Source organism: Denticeps clupeoides, unplaced genomic scaffold (assembly GCF_900700375.1).
Source record: "Denticeps clupeoides unplaced genomic scaffold, fDenClu1.1, whole genome shotgun sequence".
Classification (NCBI taxonomy): domain Eukaryota; kingdom Metazoa; phylum Chordata; class Actinopteri; order Clupeiformes; family Denticipitidae; genus Denticeps; species Denticeps clupeoides.
Genome location: NW_021629688.1, coordinates 116,816 through 144,736, shown reverse-complemented (window position 1 = coordinate 144,736; position 27,921 = coordinate 116,816). Strand labels below are relative to the sequence as shown.

At 47.2% G+C, this 27,921-nt stretch overlaps 1 protein-coding gene across 2 annotated transcripts; it reads right to left on the bottom strand.

The window, feature by feature from the left end:
- Positions 1–23: 23 nt before the first annotated feature.
- Positions 24–27,690, bottom strand: LOC114771312 (coiled-coil domain-containing protein 120-like). 2 transcript variants are annotated; one of them, XM_028964925.1, is made up of 11 exons: positions 27,569–27,690; positions 6,352–6,509; positions 6,117–6,207; positions 5,901–6,031; positions 5,548–5,664; positions 5,334–5,460; positions 4,178–4,234; positions 3,887–4,043; positions 2,998–3,099; positions 1,814–2,899; positions 24–1,656 (listed from the first exon to the last, which is right to left on the bottom strand). In XM_028964925.1, exons 2-11 carry the CDS (start codon positions 6,397–6,399, stop codon positions 1,551–1,553), a joined length of 2,022 nt encoding a protein of 673 aa, XP_028820758.1. In that variant the 5' UTR covers positions 6,400–6,509; positions 27,569–27,690; the 3' UTR covers positions 24–1,550. The 2 variants fall into 2 exon arrangements, with proteins under 2 accessions (XP_028820758.1, XP_028820757.1); XM_028964924.1 differs by lacking the exon at positions 27,569–27,690 and adding an exon at positions 14,808–14,938.
- Between the last annotated feature and the right edge of the window lie 231 nt (positions 27,691–27,921).

Genomic DNA, 27,921 nt, shown 5'->3' with positions numbered 1-27,921 from the left:
ATTAAAAACGTACAGTACAGATGTTTTTTTTTTTTTTTTTTTAGGTTTGTACAATCTGGATATTCCTCCTTTTGTAACATCTGAACTCCACAACGTGATAAAGCTGGTAGGCACAAGCTGACGGTCGGCATCACGGCTTTTAGTACAATGTTCACATTTGAAATAAAAACACTGAGTTGCGTGGCATACAAAAAAATTGTCATGATAATAATGTACAGGTAATTACACAATAAGGCCGTTGCCATGAACAGAACACAGAAACAAAAAGCACTGCTTTCCACTCAAAAGCAGCCAAACCGCGCCCTGACACCATGTCTTTCGCTCAACATCTCCCTCCCTCTCTTCCATTCTCTCTCTCATCTGTCCACTGCATGGCCAGGGACAACGACGCCCCCTGCTGACGGCTAACAGCAAGGGCCATCTTAATAAACCATGATTCTTCTGATTAGATGTTCTCGGGGTTTGCTGGCCACACAAAAAAAAATAATACTTATGTAAATTATTTCCTGCAATATCTAGCACTAAAATCCGATCGTTTATCTACAGAGAGTACAGAGATGTGATTGGAAGAACACTTGCTCGTGTAACGCTGAATGACTCTGCTTTGGAAATATGAACCTCTGAGTCTGAGCCCTGATTCGATAGTGACTTTTTTCAGTTAGAAAAATTATAATATAGAATTATAATTATAATATAGAAATACATTTTTAACTGGTGCAAGTTCAAATACCAGTGCCCTGACTGAAAAAGCTCAGAATGGTTGGACTGGGCCGTAGCCCTGAACTATTGCATATTTACATAAACAAGGGAGAATTGCTCAGATTATGAAGCATCCGAAGCAAGCCTATTGGTGCAAATGCACCACAATGATGCAAAATCTCATTTTGAAGATGATATTTCCTCACACTACAGTTGTTACAGCTTAATAGTAATTTGTATAAATATGTGTTATTTATTTCATTTTTGGTAGGTCATATAAATTCAAATATTTCAATAAAAGAATAATACTGTAAACTTCATTTTTAATACATGTAGGCTATCTTATAGTCAGTTAGAAAACGATTTAAGATTAAATTTGTAATAAAATAGGCATAGTATCACTGGCCTGAATAAAACCAGGTGCAATTAGCAGGGTTTTTTTCACGTTTTGCATATCAATAACACTTTTGCACTGGAAATCTGGGAAGAGTGTGAAAGTTTGCAGACATGTCACAGCAGTTTGCTACATTTTACAGCAAAGTCACTGCAGCAGTGTGGTTTTGTAAAACAACCGCCATCCTACAGACAACCCAAAGCAATGCTGAGCTCTCTGGCGTGTAAGAATGTTTTAAAAACGAAACCCGCCTTTCTGAACTGAAACGTGTCGATACGCGATTTCAGTATTTGTGCATTTTGACATTGTGGAGCATCTGCTTGAAGCGTTTCCGGCCTGGGGTGGTGACATTCGGGTCCAGCCAATGAACAAGCAGGTGGAGCACCAGGGCAGGTTTCAGTTGTCTCTTCAGTTGGGTCTGTAGGTCAGTGGTGGTCAGTTATGCTGGTGGGGGGCATCAGACCAGAGTGCCTGGCGTGGGACGGTCAGTGTTGGACTCCTTGAGTGTGAGCTCCTGCATTTTTGAAGAAAACGATTCTTGGTAGAGAGACAACTCCACCGACCTGGAAGAACAAAAACAAAAGGCGTTAAAATGGTCATGAGTCTGGCATTGTCATCACAGAAGTGACATCTGGCCTGGTGGTGAGATGCCGGTTTAGGTACGGCTGGTGACCAGTGAGGGGGCTTCTGGTTAACAGAACAGAAGTGGAGGACCCTCACCTGCCATGAAGGGGGTGGCCATGGAAGGTGGCAGACTGGGGCAGGTTAGAGCTCTGGCATTGGGAAAAGGGTGCCTCGCCCTGATAGGACTGAGGCTGGTGGGTGAGGGGCAGGTGGGACTGAGAGCTGCGGAGTGACGCCGTGGTGCGACGGCGCTGGGGCGCCCCCTCATGGCCATTTCCGTTGGCGGCTGCGTGACCCAGCGTGTTCCGCAGGTACCAGTCCCTGAGGCCCTCCAGCGCCAGGGCCTTGTGCAAACTGCGAGTAGCATCCTCTGGGGTGGATGCAGAGGAGTCTGGGGGGAACTGCTGACCCCTAGGAGCTGTCTGCAGACCCTGAGGCTCTGATTGGTTAGGGTACAGCGCAGTTGTAGAGGAGCCGGCAGAGTTGGGGGTCTCAGAGTAAGCTTTCAGGAGAATGGACTCTTGCTGGTGCTGCTGTAGGGGGACGAAAGGTCCACAGGATTTAGTTCGGGTGACTTTAACCCGCCGGGGATCCCCTGGTTTGCCCCTCAGCATCAGGGGACTGTAGGCTGGTGGCTCCATGCTGAAGTGCAAAGACTTGCCAGGAGGCAGAGGAGGAGCAAAGCCATTGTAGTGTGGAGGAGGTCCAGCCAATAGGTCTGGCCACACCCTAGCTTTCCCATTACCATGGGTCTGCTGTCTCTGCTGCTGCTGGAGCTGCATCTTCTGCTGTTTTCCCCACACGTAGTCCAACAAGATGTCGTTGTACCCGCTGCCACGGCACCCTCCTCTGGCCCTGCTGTGGTCAGAGGGGTCGCTGAGCTGTCGGTCGGGGCTGCCCTGCTGCACCTGCCTCAGCCGGCCATCCGTCAGCGCCTCAGAGCTCTTGTAAGGCCCGCCCCTCACCGGCATGCCGTTTCTCTGAGACCCGTCGTCTGTGGAGGCGGTCCGGTCGAGGAGCGCCTCTGAGCTGTTGCTACGGCGTGTCTGCGAGCCGTACGAGCAGCTGCCCTGCTCATAGGACACCGGGGACAAGCCCTCCTGAGACTGTAGAGGCACCACCTGCGGTGCTTCTAGATTGTCAGACCAATGCTTGGTCGTTGCTCCACTTGAAACATCTGACCTAAATGGGCATAAAAAAAGCACAGATGGAAACCAAACACATTTAAGGAACAACTCCGTGCAAACTAGTTCTAGCACCAGCACTTCACAATCAATCACCTGATGTGGCCATTTGCTTGGGCGGTGCGGGACAGCAGTGGGGTTGCAGGAACACTCCTGCCCTCCAGGTTTGACACACTTCTTGGGAGAGAGCGATTTGGACTGCGACACAGAAAAAGCGCAATGCATCTGCATTATTCACAGATTTGGGTCGATAATTACCATCATATGCTGTTTATGAGAATACTATACATGTTCAAACCCCCCTGGAGCAACTCAGGGTTGTTCAAAGGTTGATCATCTGGTTTATCTAGCAAGCATATGAGCTACTAACACCAAAAGACTGCATAAAATATGGTCTGTTATGATGGGGCACGTTGGATGTCTTATGTGGCCAATGTCCAATCAATTCCATGTAATGTAACGTGTAATAATGTTAATGCAATTAAATGTTAATGTAGTGTGTAATAATGTTAATGCAGTTATAAGGATCCCTTGATAAGTTATTTGCAGGGCCACAATCAGCAGCTCCACCTACTGGTCCCCTCTAATGTGACCATGAAATGTGACCGTACTGGTCCCCTCTAACAAAATTATTGTCTACCTAGTTAACATACATTTTGTTGAGAATCTCAGTGCAAAATGACACCGAAAGTATTGAGTGTATAAATGAAAATGCTTTTCAGTAGTGGAAAGTTTCTTTATTGTGAATCCTTTTTATGATCAAGTGTAGGTAATAAGGGGCCAAGTGGATAATAAGATGTTGGATTTCTGGCTATCAATCATAACCCTGAACATAAAATGAACAATGATTCACTTAATGTGTAATGAATATAGCAAATATGAAGGTTTAGCTTCTTATAGCTACAAAATAAAATGACCTCATTTTCTAGACAGACTATATATATAAATATACTGTATGTAGGTGTATGTTTAATTGTCCATTTACCTTGCAGAACTGGCCACAGAGTTGCGACGGGTCCTCATCTCATAGTAAATCTCAACTGGGGACAGTTTTCGACAGAACCTGCTGTCAGGGCTGCCCGGGGCCAGCCGGGGCCGAGACGGGGACAAACAGTCAGGGGACACACCAGAGAAGACCTCATCTGTGAGAGAAAGATGGTAAAAATCAGAGCGGAACACAAAATCAGACTCCGTATGCATGCGATGGAGGTGCATTCGTACTCATTGGTGCGAGTGTAACGGGGCATGCTGGGTACCCTCTGTCGCTGTGACTCACCGTTGTCCTGGCCCGTAGAATCGGATGTGGAGCTGCTCTCTGACTTCACTGCGTTATCTGCCCAGACACAGACAACAGCAAACAATTAAGCGATACATTCAAAGGGACATTCATTCATGTGGGCAGTAGTGGCCTGGCGGTTAAGGAAGCGGCCCTGTAATCAGAAGATTGCCGGTTTGAATCCCGATCTGCCAAGGTGCCACTGAGCAAAGCACCGTCCCCACACACTGCTCCCCAGTCGCCTGTCATGGCTGCCCACTGCTCACCAAGGGTGATGGGTTAAATGCAGAGGACAAATTTCACTGTGTGCACCGTGTGCTGTGCTGCTGTGTATCACAATGACAATCCTTTCACTTTATCATCCAAACAAAAGAATAATACTGGGAACAAGGAGATGAACTTTACACTGTTGTATGACAGACATTTAACGTAATGATGCACTGGAAAATATTACTGAACAACCAACAACTTTGCTTTATTGTTACTCTGCTGTTTAACGTTGAATAAAAACCTACAGCTCAATATCTGCCTTTGTGAAATGTAAACATGATTACACGGCTAAAAGCATACATCCTGTGGCATTGAGTCTAACCTTGGGCCAGAATTAGCCTGGTGCATACGATTACACTGGCTTTACATTTGATTTTTGGGATTTGGTTTGATTCATTCATAAAATTGGCAAACTTTCAGGTGGCAATTCATCAAAATTAAGGACAAAAATGCAACTGACTAGGGTGCATGAGTCCGAAAGAATACATATATCGCTAAAAGTGTTGTGCTAGCTCTGTGGTGCTTTGTACTCTTCACTGCACTGACCCCATGACACTTCCTTTCTAATGTTCACACAATGTTCCCGCTTATCCAAGGTGAACCGTTTCCAGGGTGTGTAAAGGAAATGGTGTTTCCGAAGCGGACATTTAAAAGTCTTCGATCCAACCACAGGTTCCCACGACCGAGTCTATCAGCCCACAATACAACCCTGTGCATTATTTATTTAAGCCTTTGGCTTGTCACCTAATTCATGTATGTGATAACACGTGATAACACTGGTAATACGCCAGTCCAATCCCTGCCAACCAATCAGAAGGCCAGGAATATTACAGCTACACTCCGTTGGAGCTGCTAGAGCTGAAGGACCGATTTCAGGCTCTGGTACCTGTGTGGCATCCGCGGTGAACGGTCCTCTTGCCGTGTGACGACGGCTGCTGCTCTGAGTCCGTATGTCTGCGCAGGGCTCCACTGAAGAGGGTCTTCTTGGACTTCCGCTGTGTCACCTCCTCATCCTGTCACACAGACACATGGCCGCTGGGTCACAATGCAGATCCAATGGGAGAACACTGTAAATACGACGGTGGCAAGAAATGACCCACCTCTCCTTTCACGGTCTGTTTGGAACCATTTCGGGTGGCGGCAACACGGCGGCGCACATAGGGCGGCCTCTCTCCTGTCTCGAGAGGGAACTGTGAGGGAATTTCTCCTGTCAGTTCCTGTGAAGGAAGTAGAAAGGGACATATGACAATACGTCAGACTCGTGATAACGATCATTCCAAACGTTAAATCAGCGCGGGCTGCGGATCTCTGGCAGCGTCCGGCAGCTGCATTAGACAGTAGCAGCAGGACCGGTGGTGGTGTCTGAGGGAGGTTCTTTGTGTGTGTGTGTTTCTGCGAGGTCAAGGCCTGGATTGTGTGAGTGTGTGTGTGTGTGTGTGTGCGCAGTACTGACCGCTTCCTGCAGACAGACGCGCCGCAGCTCAGCCAGACGAGTATTCAGCAGGGCCTGAAGGCTCCGCCTCCTCTCCTGCAGCTCTGACATCCGCTCTGCGCGCTGCTTATTGTCCTGGCATCCCTGCAGGTCTGTAAACGCACAAACACAGACGTGCAGGATCGGTAACACGCACAGAAATACACAAGTTCAGAAACATTCAGAAAATGTTCTCACCAGGTCCAGTGATCAGGTGACCTTTGACCTCCATGTCATGTGTTGCCTGTGTGGCCTTGCTGGTCTTACTGTCTCCTGACTGGGTTTTCAGCTTGTCCAAAAAAAAAAAAGAAAGAAGTGCAATAATGGTTAGTACTCTCCATAATTTTGTTATGTCCTTATAAAAAAATGGCCTGGTTTCTGAAGAGGTTGTTAGAACGTCCGGGGCAGATCTAAAGTTAGACGTGACTCTCACCTTCTGCCTGTAATCATAAGTGCCGCAGTGGTTTGGGCTCGTGGCCATTCAGCGCGGTTCTCTGACCAAGGCCCTGCATGCAGCGGCGCACCGACTCCACGCACCTGAGGGGGGCGCCGCTGTGCTTATGCTCAGCAATGGGCTTGTGAGTCAGTGGCCTAGAAAACAAACACAAATTTTTTAATTAATTAAGTACACTGAAACAAGTAATTCAACCTCAGAATGTACTGCGGCATGGTTGCCATGGCAACAACAGGCATTTTGCTCTAGGCACTTATCCTACATGTTTTAAAATAAACGACTATTGAGAATCGATTACGGCTAAAATGTGCATGAGATATCTGCGTGTATCTTTCGGACAGCATGTCTGTGACCTTTGTGTGTTAGAAGTAGTTTTGACTCTGGCTGTTTGACCTGGGACAGGGCTACTTTTAACTCCCCCTGACTCTCCCTGCACTCGGGTACAAGTTCACAGAGAGCATGGAACAGGAAAGCCAGAGAGGGAGGAAATGGGATGTGGACAGGGAAGTGAGAGAGGTAAAAGGGTTCCAGGCATGATACAGAGAGAGGGCATGTTTGGGTTGATAACATATGTACAGTATATACAGTAACGGTAAAAGGGCCACTAGAAATGCTAGGGCCACTAGAACCAGTCTTTGGTGAACAAATTAGAGGTTGTGGATCTTGTGGACTGCAGAAGCAACATTTTCAGACTAGACCTATGCATTATAATAGACATATAAGATGCATAATGTGTGTTTATGTGTGTTAAAATTAATATTCACTTTGCTGCATGAAAATATACCGGGATTTATTTCCAAAAATAGCTGTAAAGGATACAGAGTATCTGTGCATCTGAGATAATGGAATGTAATCATATTGCACTTACAGTGCATGTTCTTACATTATTCTTCAAAAAGCTGTCAGTCAGATTTGTTTTAAGCATTTCAAATGTGTAATACAATTGTAATTACATTTTGAAAGTTTGTTCTTTGTCTGAGAGTTGATCTATATTGTATATTCATTTACAATGATGGATACTACTAAAGGAGTCAAAAGAAGGACATGTTATCTACATGTCTCGCTGCCCTTTGCACTTCATGTAGCCCGGTTTGTGTCGCACTTTGTGTCGGTCTGTAACGTCGTTTAAATGTTGCATGTAGCACCAGGTTGCGGTGAAACGTTGTTTCGTTTCACAATGTACTGTCTATCATGCATGTAGCTGAAATGACAATAACGCTCAACTTGAACTTGAGCTACTTCCTGAAAAACATCTACAGCTGAGACGTTCGCAAATAACACATGTTATTCCAGCCTTGTCACGCAACGACTCCCCTCCTCCAGTCCCCCATTTTTCACAGAGAAGCCGACGCTGACAAATCCCTCATAACCACTTCCGCTCAGGCCGGAGCGCCTGACTCCACCCCCACCCCCCAAACAAACAAACAGAGCAACATAATAATATGCATCTCTGGGAATGCAGCGACGCAGCAAACTGCCGCGGCGCAAACACACCCGGCAACATCTGGAATATTACACGATGATGCGGAGCGAGAGGGGGGATCAACGGCTCAGAGGTCAAGAGGGGACAAACGAAGTGCAGGAGACCCGACAGGCGCAACACAGACATGCCGGCAGAGCAAACGATGTCAGTGGGCCGCGGCTCACAACGACAGGCCTCTTGCTTATCAACTGACGTGGCTCGCGTTACAGTAAAAAAAAAAAGTCCAGTTCGGGCTCAGCCGCGTCACCCTGCTCCGCCCCGCTGATAATAGGAATAAATAAACGGCCCCGGGTCCCCCACGTGTCGGCCGAGCTGTTGGGAGAAGTGGAGCAAATGGCCGGACAAATGGCCCCCTGTCCCCGGGAGACTTGCAGGCATTCCGGCACCTTCCCTCCGTCATGTTGGAGCCTGCATCACACGTCTCTCACACACCCCCACCCCCAACAACTGATCCTGTACAGCTAACGGGCCTTTAATGCCAGCGCCGCGGTTCAGACGCAACAAACAGGAGATTAAGCATCGTCCCTGTGCTGACAGTAACAGTACACCAACAACACTAATATTCATGATGGTAATAGCGGTAGTGATAACAGTATTCACTGTAGTAACCGTAGAAATAGTAGTAAAATAGCGGAAACAGCTGGACAAATCAAACAAACGGTTTTGTCTGGAGTTAAGACAAATGTTTAGTACGAGTAGCAAGAGAAAAAGCATTCACAAAAATATTAATGGTAATAGGGGTGTTAGTAGCCTAGTGGGTAACACCCCAGAAGACCCAGGTTCAAATCCCACTTACTACCATTGTGTCCTTGAGCAAGACACTTAAACCTGAGTGTCTCCAGGGGGGGGACTGTCCCTGTAACTACTGATTGTAACTCGCTCTGGATAAGGGCGTCTGATAAATGCTGTGAATGTAAAACTATTAATAGTAATAATACAAATTAATACATAAACTATTAGCAGTAGTAATAGAAATAGTAAATCAACATTAGTAGTGGTAATATAGTAATTGTTGTATTAGTACTATTAGTAATAGTAATTGCATATATAATTAATAGTAACAGTACTTATGGTTTTAATGGTTAATGGTATAAGTAATAGTATGGTAATGGTAGCTATACATAGAATAGTAATAATAGAATGGGTAGTAACATTAAGTAGTAGTAATAGTAGTCGTTTTTCTCGCCTTTGTTCTTATCATATCTGAATAGTTCCTGTTTGCAGAAACAATAATCCTCCGGCTCCTTGATCACAGCCTGCCCGATCCCACAGGATCTGACAGACACGTATTCCGTACCGCTGTAATTCATTCTCCAGTAAGGAGGAAGTGTGGACACAGCTGCCGCCCTGCACGGCTCCGCCAATCAGAAACAAGAGGTTCCATGTGTTGCCGCGTGACACCGCGCCAAAGGGAAGGTCAGGCTTTTACTCACCGGTCCCGACGCTGGCGGCAAAAATGGATGAAAATATAAATGTATTGAATACATATTGAATGTCAGGCCTCCCCGGAAACTAAACAAGCACAAAGCGACCTGTCAAGACCAGCCTCGTACCGACTTTCGGTCAGCACGGTAAACCCAGCTGGCTGACAAAGGTTATAGGTCAAAGCCAATTAGCACAGATTACGTTGGTAAAACATCACGGTCATTTTGGGATCTGTGTTGATATGGTTTTGCAGAGTGACGGAACGTTTAAGAGACACAGAGGGAACGCCGTAATTAATAATTGAAAGTTCTTCCGAGTTCCCCTGAGTGACTCCAGGAAAATGTCACTTCTCTTGTCTTAACTTGAAGAGCGCTGAACAAGAGGCAGCGTCAGAAAGAAAGGGGAGCCGTGCACAATTCACCAAACGAAGGTCAGCGGTCACCAAATGTCTCTTCCGGCGCCAGATTCCGACCGATTTCTGGCACCTTCGCGCGAGCCCCCTTTCAACCTGACGCCGGCATTATATTTCATTCGACAGAATTCATTAACACGACTGGATTTGTTGGTTACAGCGTATCATGCAAAAGCTAAGATCCAGAAGGCCCTCAAAAAAAGGACACAATAACAGTGAAAAGATAAGAGAAGAAAGGCCTTGGGGTTCACAGACGTTCACTTCTCACCGTCCCGATGGTGCAGATGGTGCACCGCATAACACTTCACAAAATTCTACATAAACCCGTCAGTCTCGGCTGACCTCAAAAAGGCACAGTGGTTTTGTTCTTCTATTTACCCATGATAGGGCAGCTAGGTCCGTTGTGATATTTTAAATGACAATAAATAATTGCAGTAAGGGATTTAAAAGTCTTTTTTTTTTTTTTTATCAGACTTCAGGGAGGCGATATCAATACGCAGACGACTCTTGGAACTCCTGGAAGAGACGGGATCGATTTCTCGGTTGGATCTGTGGCTGCGGTTCTGCATAAGGGGTTGGGTGTCGGATCCGCAGGTGGCTTTGTTGAATCAGCACTACACTGGCAAATATTATGTAACTGTTACGAAAATGATTATAACTTTTCTTTTAATAGAGACGAACAGAAATACTCTAACAATCATGCACAAAATACGAAACAAGTCGCGAAACAAGTCGCGTCTAGATGACCAGAATATCTGGGATCATGGGTCACTGAAGGTGAAAGCTACCTTGGTAGGAGCCCGACAGAATCTGCCCTTTTGCCCTCTCGGCATCCTCCCTCGCTGGGCTGGGCGGAGGGCACACTTCCCCTGACTGGCAGGGACAACAGCTCCAGCTGAGAGGGGCTCGGGAAGCAGGCAGACAGCAGATGGCCTGAACATATGCAACACCTCCTTTCCTCACTACTATTACCGCAGTTACTGTAAAACGCTGGGCCACGTTCGAGAAGAACTATTTCATCCAACCAGGACAGATTCTCTTCTGAAAATGAAATGGACTTCAGGCTTTTTAGGCTGTTCCATGAGCGCCATGTTTTAAATCCACATGAAGTCATGACTGTGGAGGTGCTGTTGTCAGGTTCTGATACAAGAACCAAGGCGAGGAAGGAGATCGTGCTGAAAGTTGCAAAACCAGATTTTCTAAATCATTTCACCCATTTCATCCGTTTTGGTTGCCATTCATCAGATTATTGTCATCACTGATAATTTGCACTGGCATCTGGCCTGAAAAAAGGAAGAACGTGCTGTGGCCTCAGCACGGAGGGAGAAGCTAACCGCACCACCAACACTGCACAAGCACATGAGCACGCATGGCAAGTACACAAGTACGGGTGACAGGAGAGGCCGCCTGCTGGCCCCTCGCAGACTGACAGCCAAGACTCTGCAGAGCACCTCCGCCCAGAAGTACATAAAGGTCCTCTTACGTGGATTTTAAAAAATGTTTATATCGGTCTTACTGCACCGCTAATACGCGCTTCTCCCCGAGCTGCAACGTCCCACGTGTGTCCAGGTGCGAGTCTGATCCTTGCACTTCCACGCAATTTCCACGGTGTCATAGTGGTTATGGAATCGGCCCCGTAATCAGAAGGTTGCCGCTTCGAATCCCGACCCGCCAAGGTGCCACTGAGGTCCCCTTGATCGAGGTACCGTCCCCACACGCTGCTCCCCGGGCGCCTGTCTTGGTGCCCACTGCTCACCAAGGGTGAGGGTTAAATGCAGAGGACACATTTTGTTGTGTCACCGGGTGCTGTGCTTCAGTGTTTCACGATGACAATCACTTCACTTTCACTTATATCTTTACCAAATTCAGTTTTGGTGCAGAATTACAGCAACTTGGATCCAGTCCCACAATGAGATTTCCCCAGCGACGTAGGTGTCGGTGACTGTAGCTTTAAATGCTAATGAGGAGGAGAGCGGCCAATAGAAGCTGAGCGGGCATTCGTCAAAATGACGTCATCAACACCATCCACCAACCACAGACAGGAAGTCTTGTCAGCGACCATCCCGAAAAAAATAAAATGAACTGGCTGGTTCTTCAGAGTCTGGTGTGACAGAACCAAAAAAATACAGTTGTGCTCATTTTTACATCCAATCGCCGAGCAACTGCAATGCTTCACACGTTCCAGATCCGACCGTCTGAGCTGCCGACGGGGCAGAACGGTCAAAGCACACTTTACACCTATCGCCATTTCTAGCTGCAGGACCATAGACCGGCCCGGGGGGAACTCGTATTAATGTTAAATAATCTCACAAAGTGACGTTTTCATCATAGGGGACCTCTACAGCAAATGTCAGTGATTGTTTTTTGAACTGTAACGTAAATGTAATTTCATCATTTCTTGCAAGTTTTGAAAAGGCAACGTTCATATCCATATTTTTTTTTAACTAGAGGAGGGTCCCGAACGTCTGGCCTGAAGATTTTTATCTTTGTGAAAACATGCACAACCTGCAGAAGCAGTCATGCGTCAGGTGCTGATCGGGGATGGAAAACTTCAGCGACTACCTGCACATCTGGTGGGCACATGCGCCCACAAAGCGAGCTAGACACACACACACACACACACACACACACACACACTGAACCTCCATGGCTAACAAACGGGCAAAAAGCCTCTGAAGTCCATTTTTAAGCCTTACAGGCCTAGACGACATGCATGAGAAGGACTGAGACGAGAACAAGATGTCTGTTCAGGCACCGTTGGTTGCATTGAGATGTGGGTTGATGAACTTTTTTTGTCACAACTGAAGGTCCTGAGTACCGAAGATGATCATACAGCAGGAAATGAAGATGGCATGGTGCAGGAAATGAAATGAAACCACAGGAAATATGGATGTAGAGAGAATGGACTCATCAGAGAGACGAGTAAGTGCCAGACAGAAGTTCGTTTAAACGCGAGCGCAGCGGCCGAGCATCTGAACCACATGGATGCAAATTCCGGGCGGTTTGAAGGATTCGGGTGGGTAGGAGGGGAAGCCACAGAAATCTGCTCCTCTGATCACCGGCATGTATGCAAACACCGGAATCAAGAGGACAATGAGACGCGGCGGCCGCCGCTCGAACGCGACGCCCACGTGCGGTCCCTTCCATATGCAGCTCGTGCGCGTCAGCCCGGTTCCGAACGCCCCGGAGTCGCGGAGAAGTCTTCCTCCACCGGCGGAGGGGAGCGTCCTCCACCGTCACGCCCAGCCGAGACCCGCAGCCTCAAATTACGGAGGCGGCGCGCGTGCTGGGGCCTTGAAAATAATATATAATACTGACCTGAATGTTTTCACCACTCCCTACTTATTCGCAAGTTCTCTACTATGTAGGGTGGAGGGTAACACACTCACCCATGAACCAGAAGACCACAAAGCCACAGGTTCAAACCCCACTTACTACCATTGTGTCCCTGAGCAAGGCACAGTCTCCAGGAGGACTCTCCACGTATCTATTGTAAGTCACTCTGGATAATTCCCGGCCAATGCAGCTCCACTGTTGGGGCAGTGGGGGCCTAGCGGTTAAGGAAGCGGCCCCGTAATCAGAAGGTTGCCGGTTCGAATCCCGATCCGCCAAGGTGCCACTGAGGTGCCACTGAGCAAAGCGCCGTCCCCACACGCTGCTCCCCGGGCGCCTGTCATGGCCGCCCACTGCTCACCAAGGGTGATGGTTAAAAGCAGAGGACACATTTCACTGTGTGCACCGTGCGCTGTGCTGCTGTGTATCACAATGACAGTCCCTTCACTCACATAAAGGCGTCTGATAAATTCCATTAATGCAAACGTAAATGTACACTGCCTTATCGGGGACAATCTGCGAGACCACGCACAAAGCCATGATCGGTTCGTTCATTGTGCAGCCAGCCATGTTTGGAGCTTTACATTCGAGAATGAAACTTGCCCACAGGTACACTAAACCGAAACAGAGCGCGGTGGCCAGCGCCAGGGTCACTGGTTCAAACGGATTCTGATGTGATTTCCACACGGCCGACACATCTGTCTGTTCGTACGAAAACGCTCCCCCGCCGCCCCATGCTGTCGCTGCACCCCAGGTGGTCCCAGGCATCCATGCAGAGGTGGCATTACGCAACCTTTGAGTGCCGTTCATTACTCCGTTGTTACCGGTGCGTACGGGTTGCGGGTTTTTGGCAGCGTCTGGCGCGGCCGGCTGACTGGAAGGAGCGTCCTGCTCGAATTTCTCCCGGTGCGGAAAGCCATTATCGGGCCTCGCCCGGCGATGTTGTGTCCATTAACGCCCCCGGTCCCTCCCGGAGCGAGAACAGCGCTGCTCAGTGTGATACTCAGGTGGTTCCTAAGTAGCACTCCCAACACTTTAGTAATCCTGCCAGGCCCCCCCGCCCACCCCAATCCCAACCACCCCAGCAACCGGACAATCGACTCTGCCAACAGCACAGCCTGTACAGATCACGCATAGAGCCGTAAACAGCGAATTAAGTCAAAAGGAAGCATGCAGACCTACGGGACGTCCATCTATCCAAACTTACGCTGAGCAACTTAATGACCCCGCCATTGGAACGTGGGCTCCACCAGGCCTCTGAAGGTGGCATCTGGGGCCAAGCCGTCGGTAAGAGATCCTGTAAGGTCTCCCAGATGCTCGACCGGACTTGGAGGCCGTAAATACCGTTTCCGTGAGCGCTGACATCGCTACTTGGCCATCAACGGCGGCCAGGAAGGAGAAACATCAGGTTCCTGCAACATGTCCTGGTTCCATGTCTGTCACTGCCACTTAAACCCACAAATGAACTGAGCTTTATAACACGGGGCCACGCAGGTCTGACGAAGCCCTCGGGGTACATTAGAAGCCCAGAGAGCTGGAATGGAGGAGGTCATGGAGAGGAACCTGACGCAGATGTCACCATCGGCACGTCACCCCGTGATTCTGAGCTTTAAAAAATAAAAACATTGTTCGCGTTGTAAATACGCGAGTCACGTGACACGAACCCCGACATCCTTTAAGGTTCCGCGGCAGATTAGAAATCCCCGTAAAATGGCGAGTCGGTTAAAAAGCGACGAGAACTACGAGAGTAAGTTGTCGGTAATTTGAGGAGGTTTCCCGTACCTCGGCGCAACATCTCCCGGTTAAAACGCGTTCTTCCTCCCATCGCGGCCGGAGAGCAGGAGAGCAGGAGAACCGGGTCCAGGTGGGCTGAAGACCGGCGGTTGGAGGAACTCGGCGCACCGAGAGGGACGAGACCAAGTCACGGAGAACAGGGGTGGAGGACGAGAGAGAGAGAGAGAGAGAGAGCGCAGGGGTGGAGGAAGAGAGAGAGAGAGAGAGAGACGGGGTGAGAGAGAGATTGAGAGAGAGAGCAGGGGTGAAGGAAGAGAGAGAGAGAGCAGGGGTGGGAGGAAGAGAGAGAGAGAGAGAGAGCAGGGGTAAAGGAAGAGAGAGAGCAGGGGTGGAGGGAGAGAGAGAGAGAGAGAGAGAGAGAGAGAGAGAGCGTGCAGGGTGGAGGAAGAGAGAGAGAGAGAGAGCTGGGGTGAGAGAGATAGAGATTGAGAGGGGAGAGAGAGGGGTGGAGGGAGAGAGAGAGAGCAGGGGTGAAGGAAGAGAGAGAGAGAGAGAGAGAGCAGGGGTAAAGGAAGAGAGAGAGCAGGGTGGAGGAAGAGAGAGAGCAGGGGTGAAGGAAGAGAGAGAGAGGGAGAGCAGAGGTAAAGGAAGAGAGAGAGAGAGCAGGGGTGGAGGGGAGAGAGAGAGAGCAGGGGTGAAGGAAGAGAGAGAGAGAGAGAGAGAGCAGGGGTGAAGGAAGAGAGAGAGAGAGAAGAGACAGAGAGCGCAAGGGATGGAAGAGAGAGAGAGAGCAGGGGTGGAGGAAGAGAAAGAGAGCAGGGGTGAAGGAAGTGTTAGAGAGAGAGAAAAGGGGTGGACGGAAGCGCGAGAGAGAGAGTAGGGGTGGAAGAAGAGGAAGAGAGACCCTCCCATCCTCCTCCTCTCCATCAGAATAAAACTCACACTGCATTTAGTTTTAAGAGGGTTGTTGTTATCTCGAGTATGGGAACTTTTAGATGTACAGTGCTGTGTTTTAGGCAGTGAAACTAATTTAAAAACATATCATCTTCCTGACAGAAATTAGCGACTGCCTGAACGCGCAAAACACACAGTGATTAAAAAGTGAAAGTGGCCATTATTTCATGCTGATAAGTAGAGAGGTTGAGTAGCCTGCAGATGGAGAAGAATGTTGAGTTGCCGCTCAGAGAGTAGCAGGAGAACAGAGTCTCTTGCTCTGCACACGTCGTGTCATTGGTTCATGGCAATTCGGAAATTCTGCAGTAAATGCTTTAGCAAATCAATGTTTGGCATGGGGGGAGGGGTCGCTGTGTTAACAGAATTGCTTGCATCTTAGATAAACGGGGGTTTTGTTTTAACCGGTTTGTATTCTACACTGTTGATGCAACTTATTAACTTAATCCTAAAATGGCAATAAGATGAGTACCAAGTTAGAACAACTCAAAGCAAACATTTTACGTTTTTTCGACAGATTTGTTGGGCTTATATGCAACGATAGAACGGGGCTAATTGATGGATCATTTAAAAGGGTTCCTTTTATCCACAACATTTGATTTAAATAAGTCTTTCTTTCAATTCTGAGACCAGTCTACTATTCCTCGCCAGTACCAGCGCTTCATTTGCAAGCCAATGCCTGGTGCTTTGCTTTAAGTTGTAAAAGTTCCATTCAGATGTATAGAGCAGCACCCAGAGGTTTAAACATTCCAGAGGTTCCTGGTATCTCCAGTTCGACCGTATGCAAACAATGCGGCAAAAAGACGCGGGGTCAAATATAGACGGAGCGCGTTCAAAAGTACCTTTTACGTTCACACACTGCAATCTTCCAAAGATAAACCGTACCTCAATAAAACAATAATCAGTGTTTCAATGCCAGGAAAAGATGACAAAGCAAATAAAAAAAAGGAGCTGCTGTTGGTCCCGCTGCGATCGTTTGGCAAGGGTCCGTGATAAAGGCTCTGCAATTAGCACACTAAAGGATTACTGCCGCCTGTGTGTGTTGGTGTGTGTGTGTCTCTGTCCTGCAACACAATCCTCTCTGTGAACAGGGTGGTGTGGCCTAATCCTGCTAGAATATTACATTTTAGAGCGCGTCACTGTACAACACAAAAGTTCATAATAAGAATTATAATGTACGCACCATTTCAATGCAATTGGACTATTCGTATTATATGAGCAGTTGTTGGTTTGTATTACTGTTATATTGTGATTGCATCATGTCCTCGTATGAATGGAGTTAAACAGACGTAACGTGTTATTCTGAGCGTGTGTATGTGATGGATCATGACTGTGAATGCTGAGTCGAGCACTGAGTGGAAACAGGCAGCAACAGAAGTACAAACGCAGCGGGCCCGGCGGAACGATACCAGCGGCTGTAACACGGTCATCTGGCATCTGCATCAGACCAGAGCAGCATGGACACTGAATGGGGGGGGGTGTCAAACACTTACGTGGCCATCAGCTCAGATATTAACACAGTCAGATATGTTGTCACATGATACGTCGTCCTCTGCATGGGTCTGAACAGGTCAGCAGCATATTAATGATGTCATCAGTTAGCTTTCGGAGATTGTTGAATATGTAATTTAGGTAGTAAAATCATACTGACACCAACACACAGCATTCAAATGAAGTGTTGGGTGGTAGTAGCGTAGTGGGTTTCAAACCTCACTTACTACCATTGTGTCCCTGAGCAAGACACTTAACCCTGAGTGTCTCCAGGGGGGGGGACTGTCCCTGTAACTACTGATTGTAAGTCTGGATAAGGGCGTCTGAAAAATGCTGTAAATGAAGTGCATTCATTTTGCTACTTCCCATGTGTGCGAGAGTATAGAAATCACAATATGAAACTGTACTGAATTATCATTTTCAGCCAATTAAAAAAAAGAGAAGAAGTCTTATCCAGCTGTTGAGTAGCAGTGTCACGAACACACTTAACAATGCACTTTATTTTCACTTGTATATAAGATTTAGGGTTTTTTTTTTTTTGCCTATTTATTCATAAAAAGTAGATATAGCTATTTATAAATCACAAACAAATCCACAACTTGTACAATAACACCACATCCTTGCACATCTTGGAATATTATTATTTGAGAATCGGGTTCGAATTTCCGTTAAAACAACAACACGCATTAGATAGACAGGAAAAACCCAGAGAAAGCAGACGCGACTGCGGGAGCAAATGGAGCTGTTTGCGACGCTCCCATCTGTGCAACAGATCCGTCTCCTCCTGCCACAGGTGTTTACGATTAGCTGTGGTCTGTAATGCTGCTTTATGGGAGGAGTGAAATTCTCCCAACGCTTGTCCCTCAGACCACAACAGAGAGACGTTCGGCTGTCCTGGGGTGTTAGACGGCTGCTTCTCAAATCATAGGGGAGGGTCCCATCACGACCCTGTTGTTGTGTTGCACAAAAATCAATCTGTCCATTATCATCGGTTATCATGCGCATTAAAATCCATTTGCTGTCCTCTATTTATTTCTCTTCATTTATGTAATGTGCTGAATTAGTTTGGACCTGTTTGTGTGTTAATATGCCGGGCCCTGGAACAGAGAAGAACTCTGAGGGAGCTGTGAGAAGGGAGGAAATCAAAGAGGTTTAGATGTGTGGTTCAAAGAACACGAAACAAGAAAAGAAAGTTTTGGACAAACTAAAAAGTGGTTGCATAGTTGCACGGGTTAAACTAATGATTGATAACATGTTCCATTTTGCTCATTGCGAGTGTTAACGGATGCCAGATTCACTAGTTCACCAATCGTAGCGCTGGAATTAAAAATGAGAAATATTTTTATGAATATAATTTGGTCTGTAGAGAATGGAGGGCAGAGTGTCGTATAGACAGGAAGGGGGTTTAAACAGAACAAGGCTGTGTTAGATCTGTCAATCAGGCCTACAGACTCCTCCCCCTTTTAAACTGTGAACACCAGCAGAGAACTAGATGCTGAGAACCAGGCCTTTTATCTTTAATCCCAGGATGCAAGTTCATCCAAAAGGTATCCATCTCCTGAAATAATTGTTGTCTCAGAACTGGGAGCTAAGGGGTGCACGAACCACATTTATTACAAGCAAAATTAAAATTGAAGTGATTACGTGCTGCCTTTCCAAAGTGGCCAGAATCCTTCAGTGTCCTTCCCCCAAACACCTTTTGCATTTATGCACAGGGAAGCCCTTCTTTTTATGCGAGCTTGCAGAAGGATCCCCTTGAGGGCCTCCTTGAGTCTTCTTACGGACGGAGAAACACACGCCTCCCTTCAGGGCTCTGCAGATTTTCCCAACTCAAAGACAATAGCAGCCGAGGAGCCAAGAAGAAGAAAACTTCTGAACGCCGGGGTGGGGCTGAGGGTGATCTCTGAGCAGCAGCTGATCTTGACGTTTTTTTGACGCTGCTGCTTTTGTTCGGTGCCAGTTGGCCTGGTCCCGCTCAGATTCGGCACCGCTCCTGCCCCTGACGGTAATCTACAGCTTGCTCAAACTCGCCGCCAGCGAGCTGGCCACCCTTCGCTAACCTACGTTACTCCTTCGTCTTCAGGTTCCCTCTGTCTCTCCTGTCTCTGGGGTTTTAACTCCATCCAACACCAAGATCACAAACGTTCATAAATATTTAGACAACAATGAAGGAACCTGATGCAAGAGCTGGCAACGTTATTTGTGGACTGACCACTTACGGGAAGCCAAGACCTTGCACCTCCTTTTCACGCCCTCACAGTGCAGACCAGGAACACCGACTGAGTCAGCCGTCCGACCTCAATTTCCTCCGTCAAACAAAAAAAAAACAGGAGCGGGGGCTCTCACGGGGGACGACCAAGAGACACATCCCTGAAACCGACTTCCTCGGAAGTTCAGAGAGCAAAGTTCAAAGAACAGAGAACTGAAGCGTTCTGCACTGCTCCATCAGCCTTCGATCGAGCAGTACAGCGTTGTAGTTACGTGTAATTACGGCCCAGTACGACGCAACGCCATGACGTATCTTCAGCTGCGTCCGTTCAGTGGCATTTACAAATATCATGGGACGCTTCCGTTAATTATGGCAACCCTGGCCGTATTGTAATCTCAAATGGCAACCACACAGTCGCACAGAATCGCTCTTAATTTAGACGCTGCGCGAAAGGCATTGTGTTGCTTTCCTACCGCAGGAAAACGTGTTCCAGTACAAAACATGCTAGATGTTCCTTACATCTCACAATAGGGCTTTAAGGAAACAGGAGGGGGGGGGGTGTTGCACAATATGGCTCTCCGGTAACAATGGTGTCGCCCAGGCCAACTGCGGTTCCTCTGGTGTTCTTGGGACAGAAGACATTTCACAGAGGCATGCAACCTTGGACACAAACAGGAATGGTGTCTTTGAATGGACGTCTACTTCTCAGAGCTTCAGAATTCCTTAATAAGACTGAATTGGGAAGGTAGAGGAGGAATTAAAAATCCCCAAGAATGCCTAAGACTGGCGAGGCCTCACCGTCCACTGCTGATAGACATACAGTCGCGTGCTAGTTAGCTGTGGATAGGAGGGAATCGACGTTTACGTGCATCCATTTCTTACAATGCAGGAAATGACGTAGTGTGAAATCCACAGAATTTAATAGAAAATCAAATTCGTCCAACAAAATAATCTAAGGGGGATGTAATTATTAATTAATTAATTAATTAAGCATAGGTGTCAGGATTGCTTCTTTTTTTCACAGTGTCAGTGTGAAGAAATGAATATGCATCAGCACTTTGCAAAGACAAATAAATAGCTTTAAAATAAACATATAACTCCCAATGATGTAGTTATTAAGGCTTATCGGTGTTCTGTGTCATATAAGGAAGTGTGGTGATCAAGATAACTTACTATAACAAATAACTCAAAATTTCAACAAATTTAATATCGCTTTTCATCTCCGAAGCTGTTATCCAAGACTACATATACCTGAAATGGAAAGGCCAACAAATACATTTTAATTAAAAGTTGCTTAATTTTAATATATCAAATGACTCAAATAATAAAAGAAAAAGAATAATACAAATTACGATGGCTTGCTGAATTCGACACGTTCAGCGCACGAGAGAAGAAACGGAGACTGAATACATTACTATGCAATCTCCAGGCTGCATATTCAGATGATTTTTTAATGTGCCGCCCCCTCGGAAGGCTTCGCGCTCCGGCTGTCTGCTGTTTTAACCGATCCGGGCCTGCTGGGAGTCTGCGCCGGCCTGTGAGCGGAAACTTCAAACAGTTTCGCCTCGTCCGCCAGCAGTCGCTTTGATATCCAGCGCGAGGAGCTGGTGTTGCTGAGCAGAAAACCCAAACCCAGGCCATACTACTGCAACAGCAGCTCTGCCAGTCCTGCTCGCCGCCCAGTCTCCAGGAGTAAAAAAAAAAATCCCATTTAATATTCGGTTTCATCATCAGAGGGCACAGCGGCATAAATCTGGGGCTTTCAAAACTGTAGCTATCTAACCAGTTCCTTTGGCCCTTTAATCTTTCCACACATTCGTATTAATAACCAATTCTGTACGGGTTTACACTGTATTACAGTCACAACTTTAAATGATGATAATCGGGGTTTGATGAACTGGGATGTGACTCTTGTTACGCTACTGACGCCCTGTGCCGGGATTGTCGAGCTTTGATGGAGAGCGCAGTGGCCAGGCCGAGTCAGGCTTTAATCATGGGGTGTGTGTGCGCGAGTGTGTTACTGCAGCGAGGATGAACAGCTGCAGACGGAGGGATGGGGGTTGTGTGACTGCCCTCACTAACTAACCAAAACACTGGATCTCTGGATCCCAGGCCTGTCAGGACCTGCTTCTCTCACAGCCCCGCTCGAGCGGCGGCGGCCAGGCTCCGGGAAAACGGCCCCCAAGATCGTCAGCGGTGATTGGGGGAGGGGGGGGGGGGGATCAGAGGCAAAGGGGCTGGGTGCGGGTGGGGTCGGTCCAGGCGAGGAGGAGCTCGCAGGACACAGCTGGCTATGTTCCTGAGTGAGGCGAGGGAGCACCTGGCTTCTGAAGGTCTCACGTGCCTGTCTGGCCCAGCTCGCTATGTGCTTCTGCCTATTAGCGCACACATTCCCGGCATAGCACCCTCCGCACTCTAACAAGCCCCGTGGTATCAGCTGGCGCTGCTTTTTCGGTCCTACAAGGTCCCCATAAGCATTTGGATAAAATAAATGTGTCCCTGTCCTTTTTTTTGGAAGAGTGATTTTCAACCAGGAACTGTTTTACTGACACTACAGTATGAAAGTATATAAAGTATGAACTGCAGCCCTTTCACCAATTTGTATTTAACTTCATTTTAAAACGTAGAATGTCAGTATTAGATTTTAATTAGCATATTGTCAAACCTGGTGGACTCAACGACACAGTGCTAAGTGCCATGCACTGTACTTCCTACATTGCACATGACCTTGATACAGTAGCATGCCCTTCATTGTGAACTTTCTGACACTATGTACACTTTACTCAATATTCATATAATAATACAATAATCATTATTTAGCGGTGCATTACATAATTTTGCAGTAAAATGTAGAAACACTATGCTGCAATATTTTCCCATTTTAAACTGCACTTTGCTCATAAATAATGTTGCTGTTCTCCGCTTTTACTAAAGAGGCTAACCGCATCCTGTTGGCCGACCACACGATGACTATGAAATTTTAATCTAATCTAAACCACATCCTAATCCTAATCTAAATCCCCCGGTCCTTCTCAATGTGTAAGGGGACTAATGATAACAAAACTGGGAAGGTAAAAAAAGACAAGAGCGCCCTCACTGGCAGTGGCCCTGAACTGGCAGTGCAGAAAATATTCGATGTTATATCAAATATGAATTACCTTTCGGACAAATACTAATTAAATTAGTTTAATCTACTGTAATGTGTTTAAGGTAAAGAGTGACATAAAAGTAGTTCAAAGAAAAGATTCTGGTGTTTGAGAGGAAAAAAAACCCTCTCGTGTTTAAAAAAAAAGACCTTTAATAAGTCGCGGCGCTATAATGAAGCTGTCAGTTTTGGTGAGGCATTACGCCACATCCAAATATAGGACCGAGGTGTTAATTTCACATGTGCTATTTCTGGGCGGATGGTGTAAATTGTTAGATTTTTTTTTTTTATCATTTGCCATGCCACTCCCGCACATTATACTAATTTCTGAACATCAAAAGCCGTAAAAAAAAATAAAAGTGTTTATTCCAGTGAAAGTTCAAATCCAGGTCAGTTCTTCAAGGTCTCAGCCTCACCCCCCCACTCAAGCAAATGGATGGACAGATGAAAGGAACCTCGTGGGGCACACAAAGGGGATGCTATAAAAACGTCTCAAAAACCCCAGCACCATCCACGAAGATTTAAAAAAATCTTCGGCAGAAATGTGTGTTATCTCTCTCTCTCTGTGTGTCTCCATGTGCTCTCACTCGCTATCTGCCAAGCAGCTCGTCCTTGATACTGCACCAAAGCGTTCTTACGGTACCCCAGTCACGCCCGCCGTCTCACACCGACCACTTCCACTGGCCCCCCCATCAACGCGCCAGTTGAAGAACAAGAACCGAATGACCGCCCCCACCTCACCAAGGTGTGGCTTGTGATTACATTTTCTTTAAGGCCCTATGGTCTCTCGCTCACCCTCTCTCTCTCTCTCTCTGGAGATGTTTTCTTCACAACTTGACCTACATTTTTCTGCCTGAGCGAAGCACGCTGATCTGTCACAGTTTCGATTCTCCACGGCGCCACGACACTCAATGAGCTAAACTGTACTAGAGGAGGGGGGGGGGGATTATATAAATAACCAAAGAAGACAGTCGACGGCGGAGGCAACCACTGCATGGCAACAATGTGGAAAATCCCCTACTAAAAATAGTGGCATATCGCAGGCTGGCAGCTCTGACAGTGCAGCCAATAACCTTTCACCCCCGGGGCGCTGTCGGGTGGGGGGTGGAGGGGTTTGGCAGGGTGGGGTTGGACCGTCGGTGTGCATTTGGGTGAGTGACTCGGGTCCAGATGATCGCTACAGTGATGGACATAGCATGCACTGCGGATGCTGTGAGCTGCGAGCCGCCATGCGTCGTGGGGAGGAGCGCTGCGGCAACTTCGTGATCTCCGACGGGGGGGAAAGAAAAGGAGAAAAAAAAGTCCGTCCTCGGACGGGGAGGGGTCTAAGACTTTCTCTGTGCAGAAACACCTTCTACCATTGGTCACACGTCAGACTCGGTTGTGTCACCCTGATCTCGCCGATTTGCTTCGCCAGCTTGACTTCTTTTCAAGCTCGTCGGCTGCTTCATTCACAGCCCTGTACAGCGCGGGGAGCGGTTATTCAGATGGACCTGAACAGCCTTAAATAATGAACTTCGTGTGTGTGTGTGTATATATATGATTTATATCATTTCAACTCATCATTCATGTGTGCTGAAATATTTAAATATCATCAATACAAACACGTTTAACAGAAGCGGTTTACTAAAAGCCACAGGCCTTTAGAAGTAATTACATTCAAGCACATCAATGCATTTAATAGCATTATGGAATTTATAATGATTATGCACTCTCTTAGCCACAACTCCATGGTAGAACTCCATGACGAATGAGAAATAAAAACATAATTTTTTGGTCTGAATTCGGGTCAAGCAATTAAAGCATGACCAGTGCATAACCCCTGACCTTTTCCTTCCACAGGGGAACATCTATGCAGGCATTCATGCTCTCTAGCATGTGGGAAAAGCCACTGTAAGACATTAATCTGCTTAAATATGCCCTATCCCCTTTAAATCAGCGCATATTGTAACCACTGCTGACAAATCAACCAAAGAGAATAATGTAGCGGGACCTTCAGAAAGAAATAATTATTTCACACGCTGCCATTTAATTACATTATAGGATGAGCTTATTAAAATGTATAGACAATACAATTCCATGATCGCACCAATCTGTTACACTGACATTCTCTGTCAAACCGGTTTCTGATTAAAATGCTTCAGTTCTTCTACAGCAAATGTGTATTTATTGGTCTTTTGAAGGCATGGCAAGTATTTGAACTATCCCTTTTCATATTCTTCATGTGGTTTTGCTTGGATCTCTCTTCTCAGCCCGAGCTTTGATATTTCAAAGTCACATTACTGGAGCTCTACCATAGGTTACAAATAGGTGCAAACTGTACCCACAATGGCAATTTCAGGACTGGGACTTTTTAAAAATTGGTTAGTCTATTTGCACAGAAGGAGCTGATATGTGTGTCTGGGTCTACAGTCAGCTCGTTGTCGCTCCCTTTCACTGACTGATGACCCAGCCCTGTCACACACAGCCCTGTCTCACACCCAAAGCGTCGTCCTCGCCACCCCGCCCTTCCCGCTCCTCCTCCCCTTTCAGCCCAGCAACAGCAGAAGTGCCTCAGCATCACTATCAGCATGCGCCCTCGCCGCTCAACTCTCTAGGGTCCCGTGCCGCTCTGCATAAGCTCCCCCGGCCCGCGAGGCTTCAGCGGGCAACGGCAGCGGCCGCGTTGTGAGCGCAGCAACCCACATTCTCTCCGGCGCTTCCTGTCCCACTTGGTGAAAGAGACGGAGACACAGAGGGCGAACGATGGGCGAAGGGACAGAAGACGTTCACAAAGCCTCCAGTGGATACAGTGTGCACTGCCCTGAATGTCTAATTAGAAGCCAGGAGTAAAGGCTGCCCTAAATATGCTCAGAGCAGCGTGCCGCGCCGCTTTCCACACCCGCCTCCCATTAGTTCCATTCTCATGTCAAAGAACCTAATAGATCAACACACCTCTTCTGGCTTTGTCCCTCCCGCTCCGTCGTCTTACATTCACCTCACATCAGGAGCGGGCAAGAAGTTAAATACGGTTACACCGATACGTCCATTAGTCATCCAGTGGAATACTGGGATCGTGCTGATAGATGTACAATATATGTGCCATATCCGCTGCATGCTTCACATACAGTGTTATTACGTAATTTGTTGCAAATGCTTTATTAATATTATCATACTAGGAGAAAAGGCAGTTCTCCTACCAGAGGTGATGCCTTTTTTGATTTTTTCCTATACACGGAGGTAAATACTTTCTATGGAACCACAGCCAAAATGGTGCAAAGTCTTGTATCTCTATGACTGAATTTCAATCAAAATGGCCATTACAATTTATGCCATCAAATTAACATAATACACCATTTCATATATTGCCTTCTTGTGGCCTATTCATTACCGGGGAAGCCGAATGAAGTGAATCCACAGACACATTTGATGTCTTATTTCATTTTAATCCAGCGATGGCTAAAATAAGCATGGGTTTGTACTTGTTCATGAAACTGCAGGTCCAATCTGCCTGGAGCCATGTCGGCCTCAGTGAGCCTGGCTGTGCCATTATGGGTTGACCGATTGCGTGGTGATCCAGACTTTCTGGTGACCAAGTTTGTATCTGAATCATAAGATAGTCTGCAGATACCATAATAGTGAGTGAAAAAAAAATTACAACGTCAGCTCTACCAGAACATCTGTAAGTAGAGGCTGGTGGGTAGAGAAGACCCCGCCTACATTTTTAAGATGCTCTTTTTTTAGTGCTTTACCCAACCCTACATGGCCGTATGCTCTGGCCACCACGAGGAGTGAGAAAGAAGCAGGCCGTGGGGCGGATTAGTGGAGAGGTCTCCTCTGTAATGTAGGTTAGGCGATTTGCTTCTGGAGAACCTTTTCACTCCGGAATAGGCTGACCCAATTCACGCACGGAGCTCTGAAGGAACCGCTCGCCGTAATCCCGTGATTACAACGCGCGTTATGATCTATGGAGAGGATAATGGTATGGTTTTTTTCTTCTTAATCCAAGCTCTCCCCAGAGTCGGTATGAGCCTTAATGTATTAGTCTTTCTGTTGATATGATTGCCTTAGAGTGAGATAATAGTTATTGGATAGAAGCATCAGGGAGTCGTGGGAGAGATGAGTAGGGGTCAGGACAAACTGAAGGACAAAAACAAAATATATAAAATCAAGGTTCCAGGATAAATGCAATATGTTTGAGCACAATGAATCACATCGATATAGCAGTTTTTCACTCTGTAGATAATTAAACTCTATATATAATATAGTCTTACGCTTATTACAAAATATCATAAATAATTAGCTGTGGAGACTACTGTTAAAGGACAATGCGTGATTTTGAAACAATATCATCTTAATTTAGCATTTTGTAGACAGAATTTACATTCCACGCAAACTTATATCCAACACTAATCTCCAACACAGCACAACATCACATTTAGTTTAATTGATGGCCATAATTGCACAGCCCCGGGCGTTGTATATTCTGAATGGTCTTTTTTTGTCATTACCAGCAACTGCAACACCCGTAGCACACATGTCAGCCCCGCGATGTAATCGCAAGCCCATCAGTAGAGGAATTAAACGAAGCGTTTCAGTCGACCGCCAGCCCCTTCATTACGCATGCGCAGTGCGTTCCTGCAGAATAAAAACAGGGCTCCGCACGCCCCGTTCCTGGGTCGTGGCCCACGTGGCCTCGTCACATCGCGTACACACACACACACACACACACACACATTAAACTCCCCTAGTTTCACCTGGATTCGAGCTTTATAATCGTCATAAATAACGTGTTCACATTCATGGCGCGCAGCCGACTCGCCGAACCAGAAGTTGTGTGTTGACGTTAGAATGAAGAAATAACGAGAGAAGAACCGCTCGTTTTCCCGGGATCCACCTCGACAGGAGGAACCCCGCACGACCCCCAGCGAGCAGCCGCCTTGTTTTCCGCCGGTCGTACAAAAGGCGGGTCCCCGCTGCGTAACGCGTCGGCGACCGAGGAGGAACGGGAGGGAGAAGAAGGGGCTACCGTACCGCCGTCCGGATCTCCTGGTCACGGTCCCCGCACCAAATCCACGCGAGGACCCTCCTCAGCATCCTTCTCCCCTCCGCCGCCGGAGACCTGTCACACGCACACACACACACTCACACACTCGGCTCACACTGAAACACACGCTCCCGCTCATCCCCGCCCCGAACCGCACGTCGCCGCCGCGCGTAAACCAATCCGGCGCTCCACGTCGTGCGTGGATTCTAATTCAACCGACTCAATAAACACGCAGTTAAATACGTGATTAAAAACGCAAAATGCCAACAACGCGTAGCGATTTGCGCGTTGTGCGTCCATGCGAGCAGAGGCTGGGGCGCATCGCCGCACTGTTGTTGCC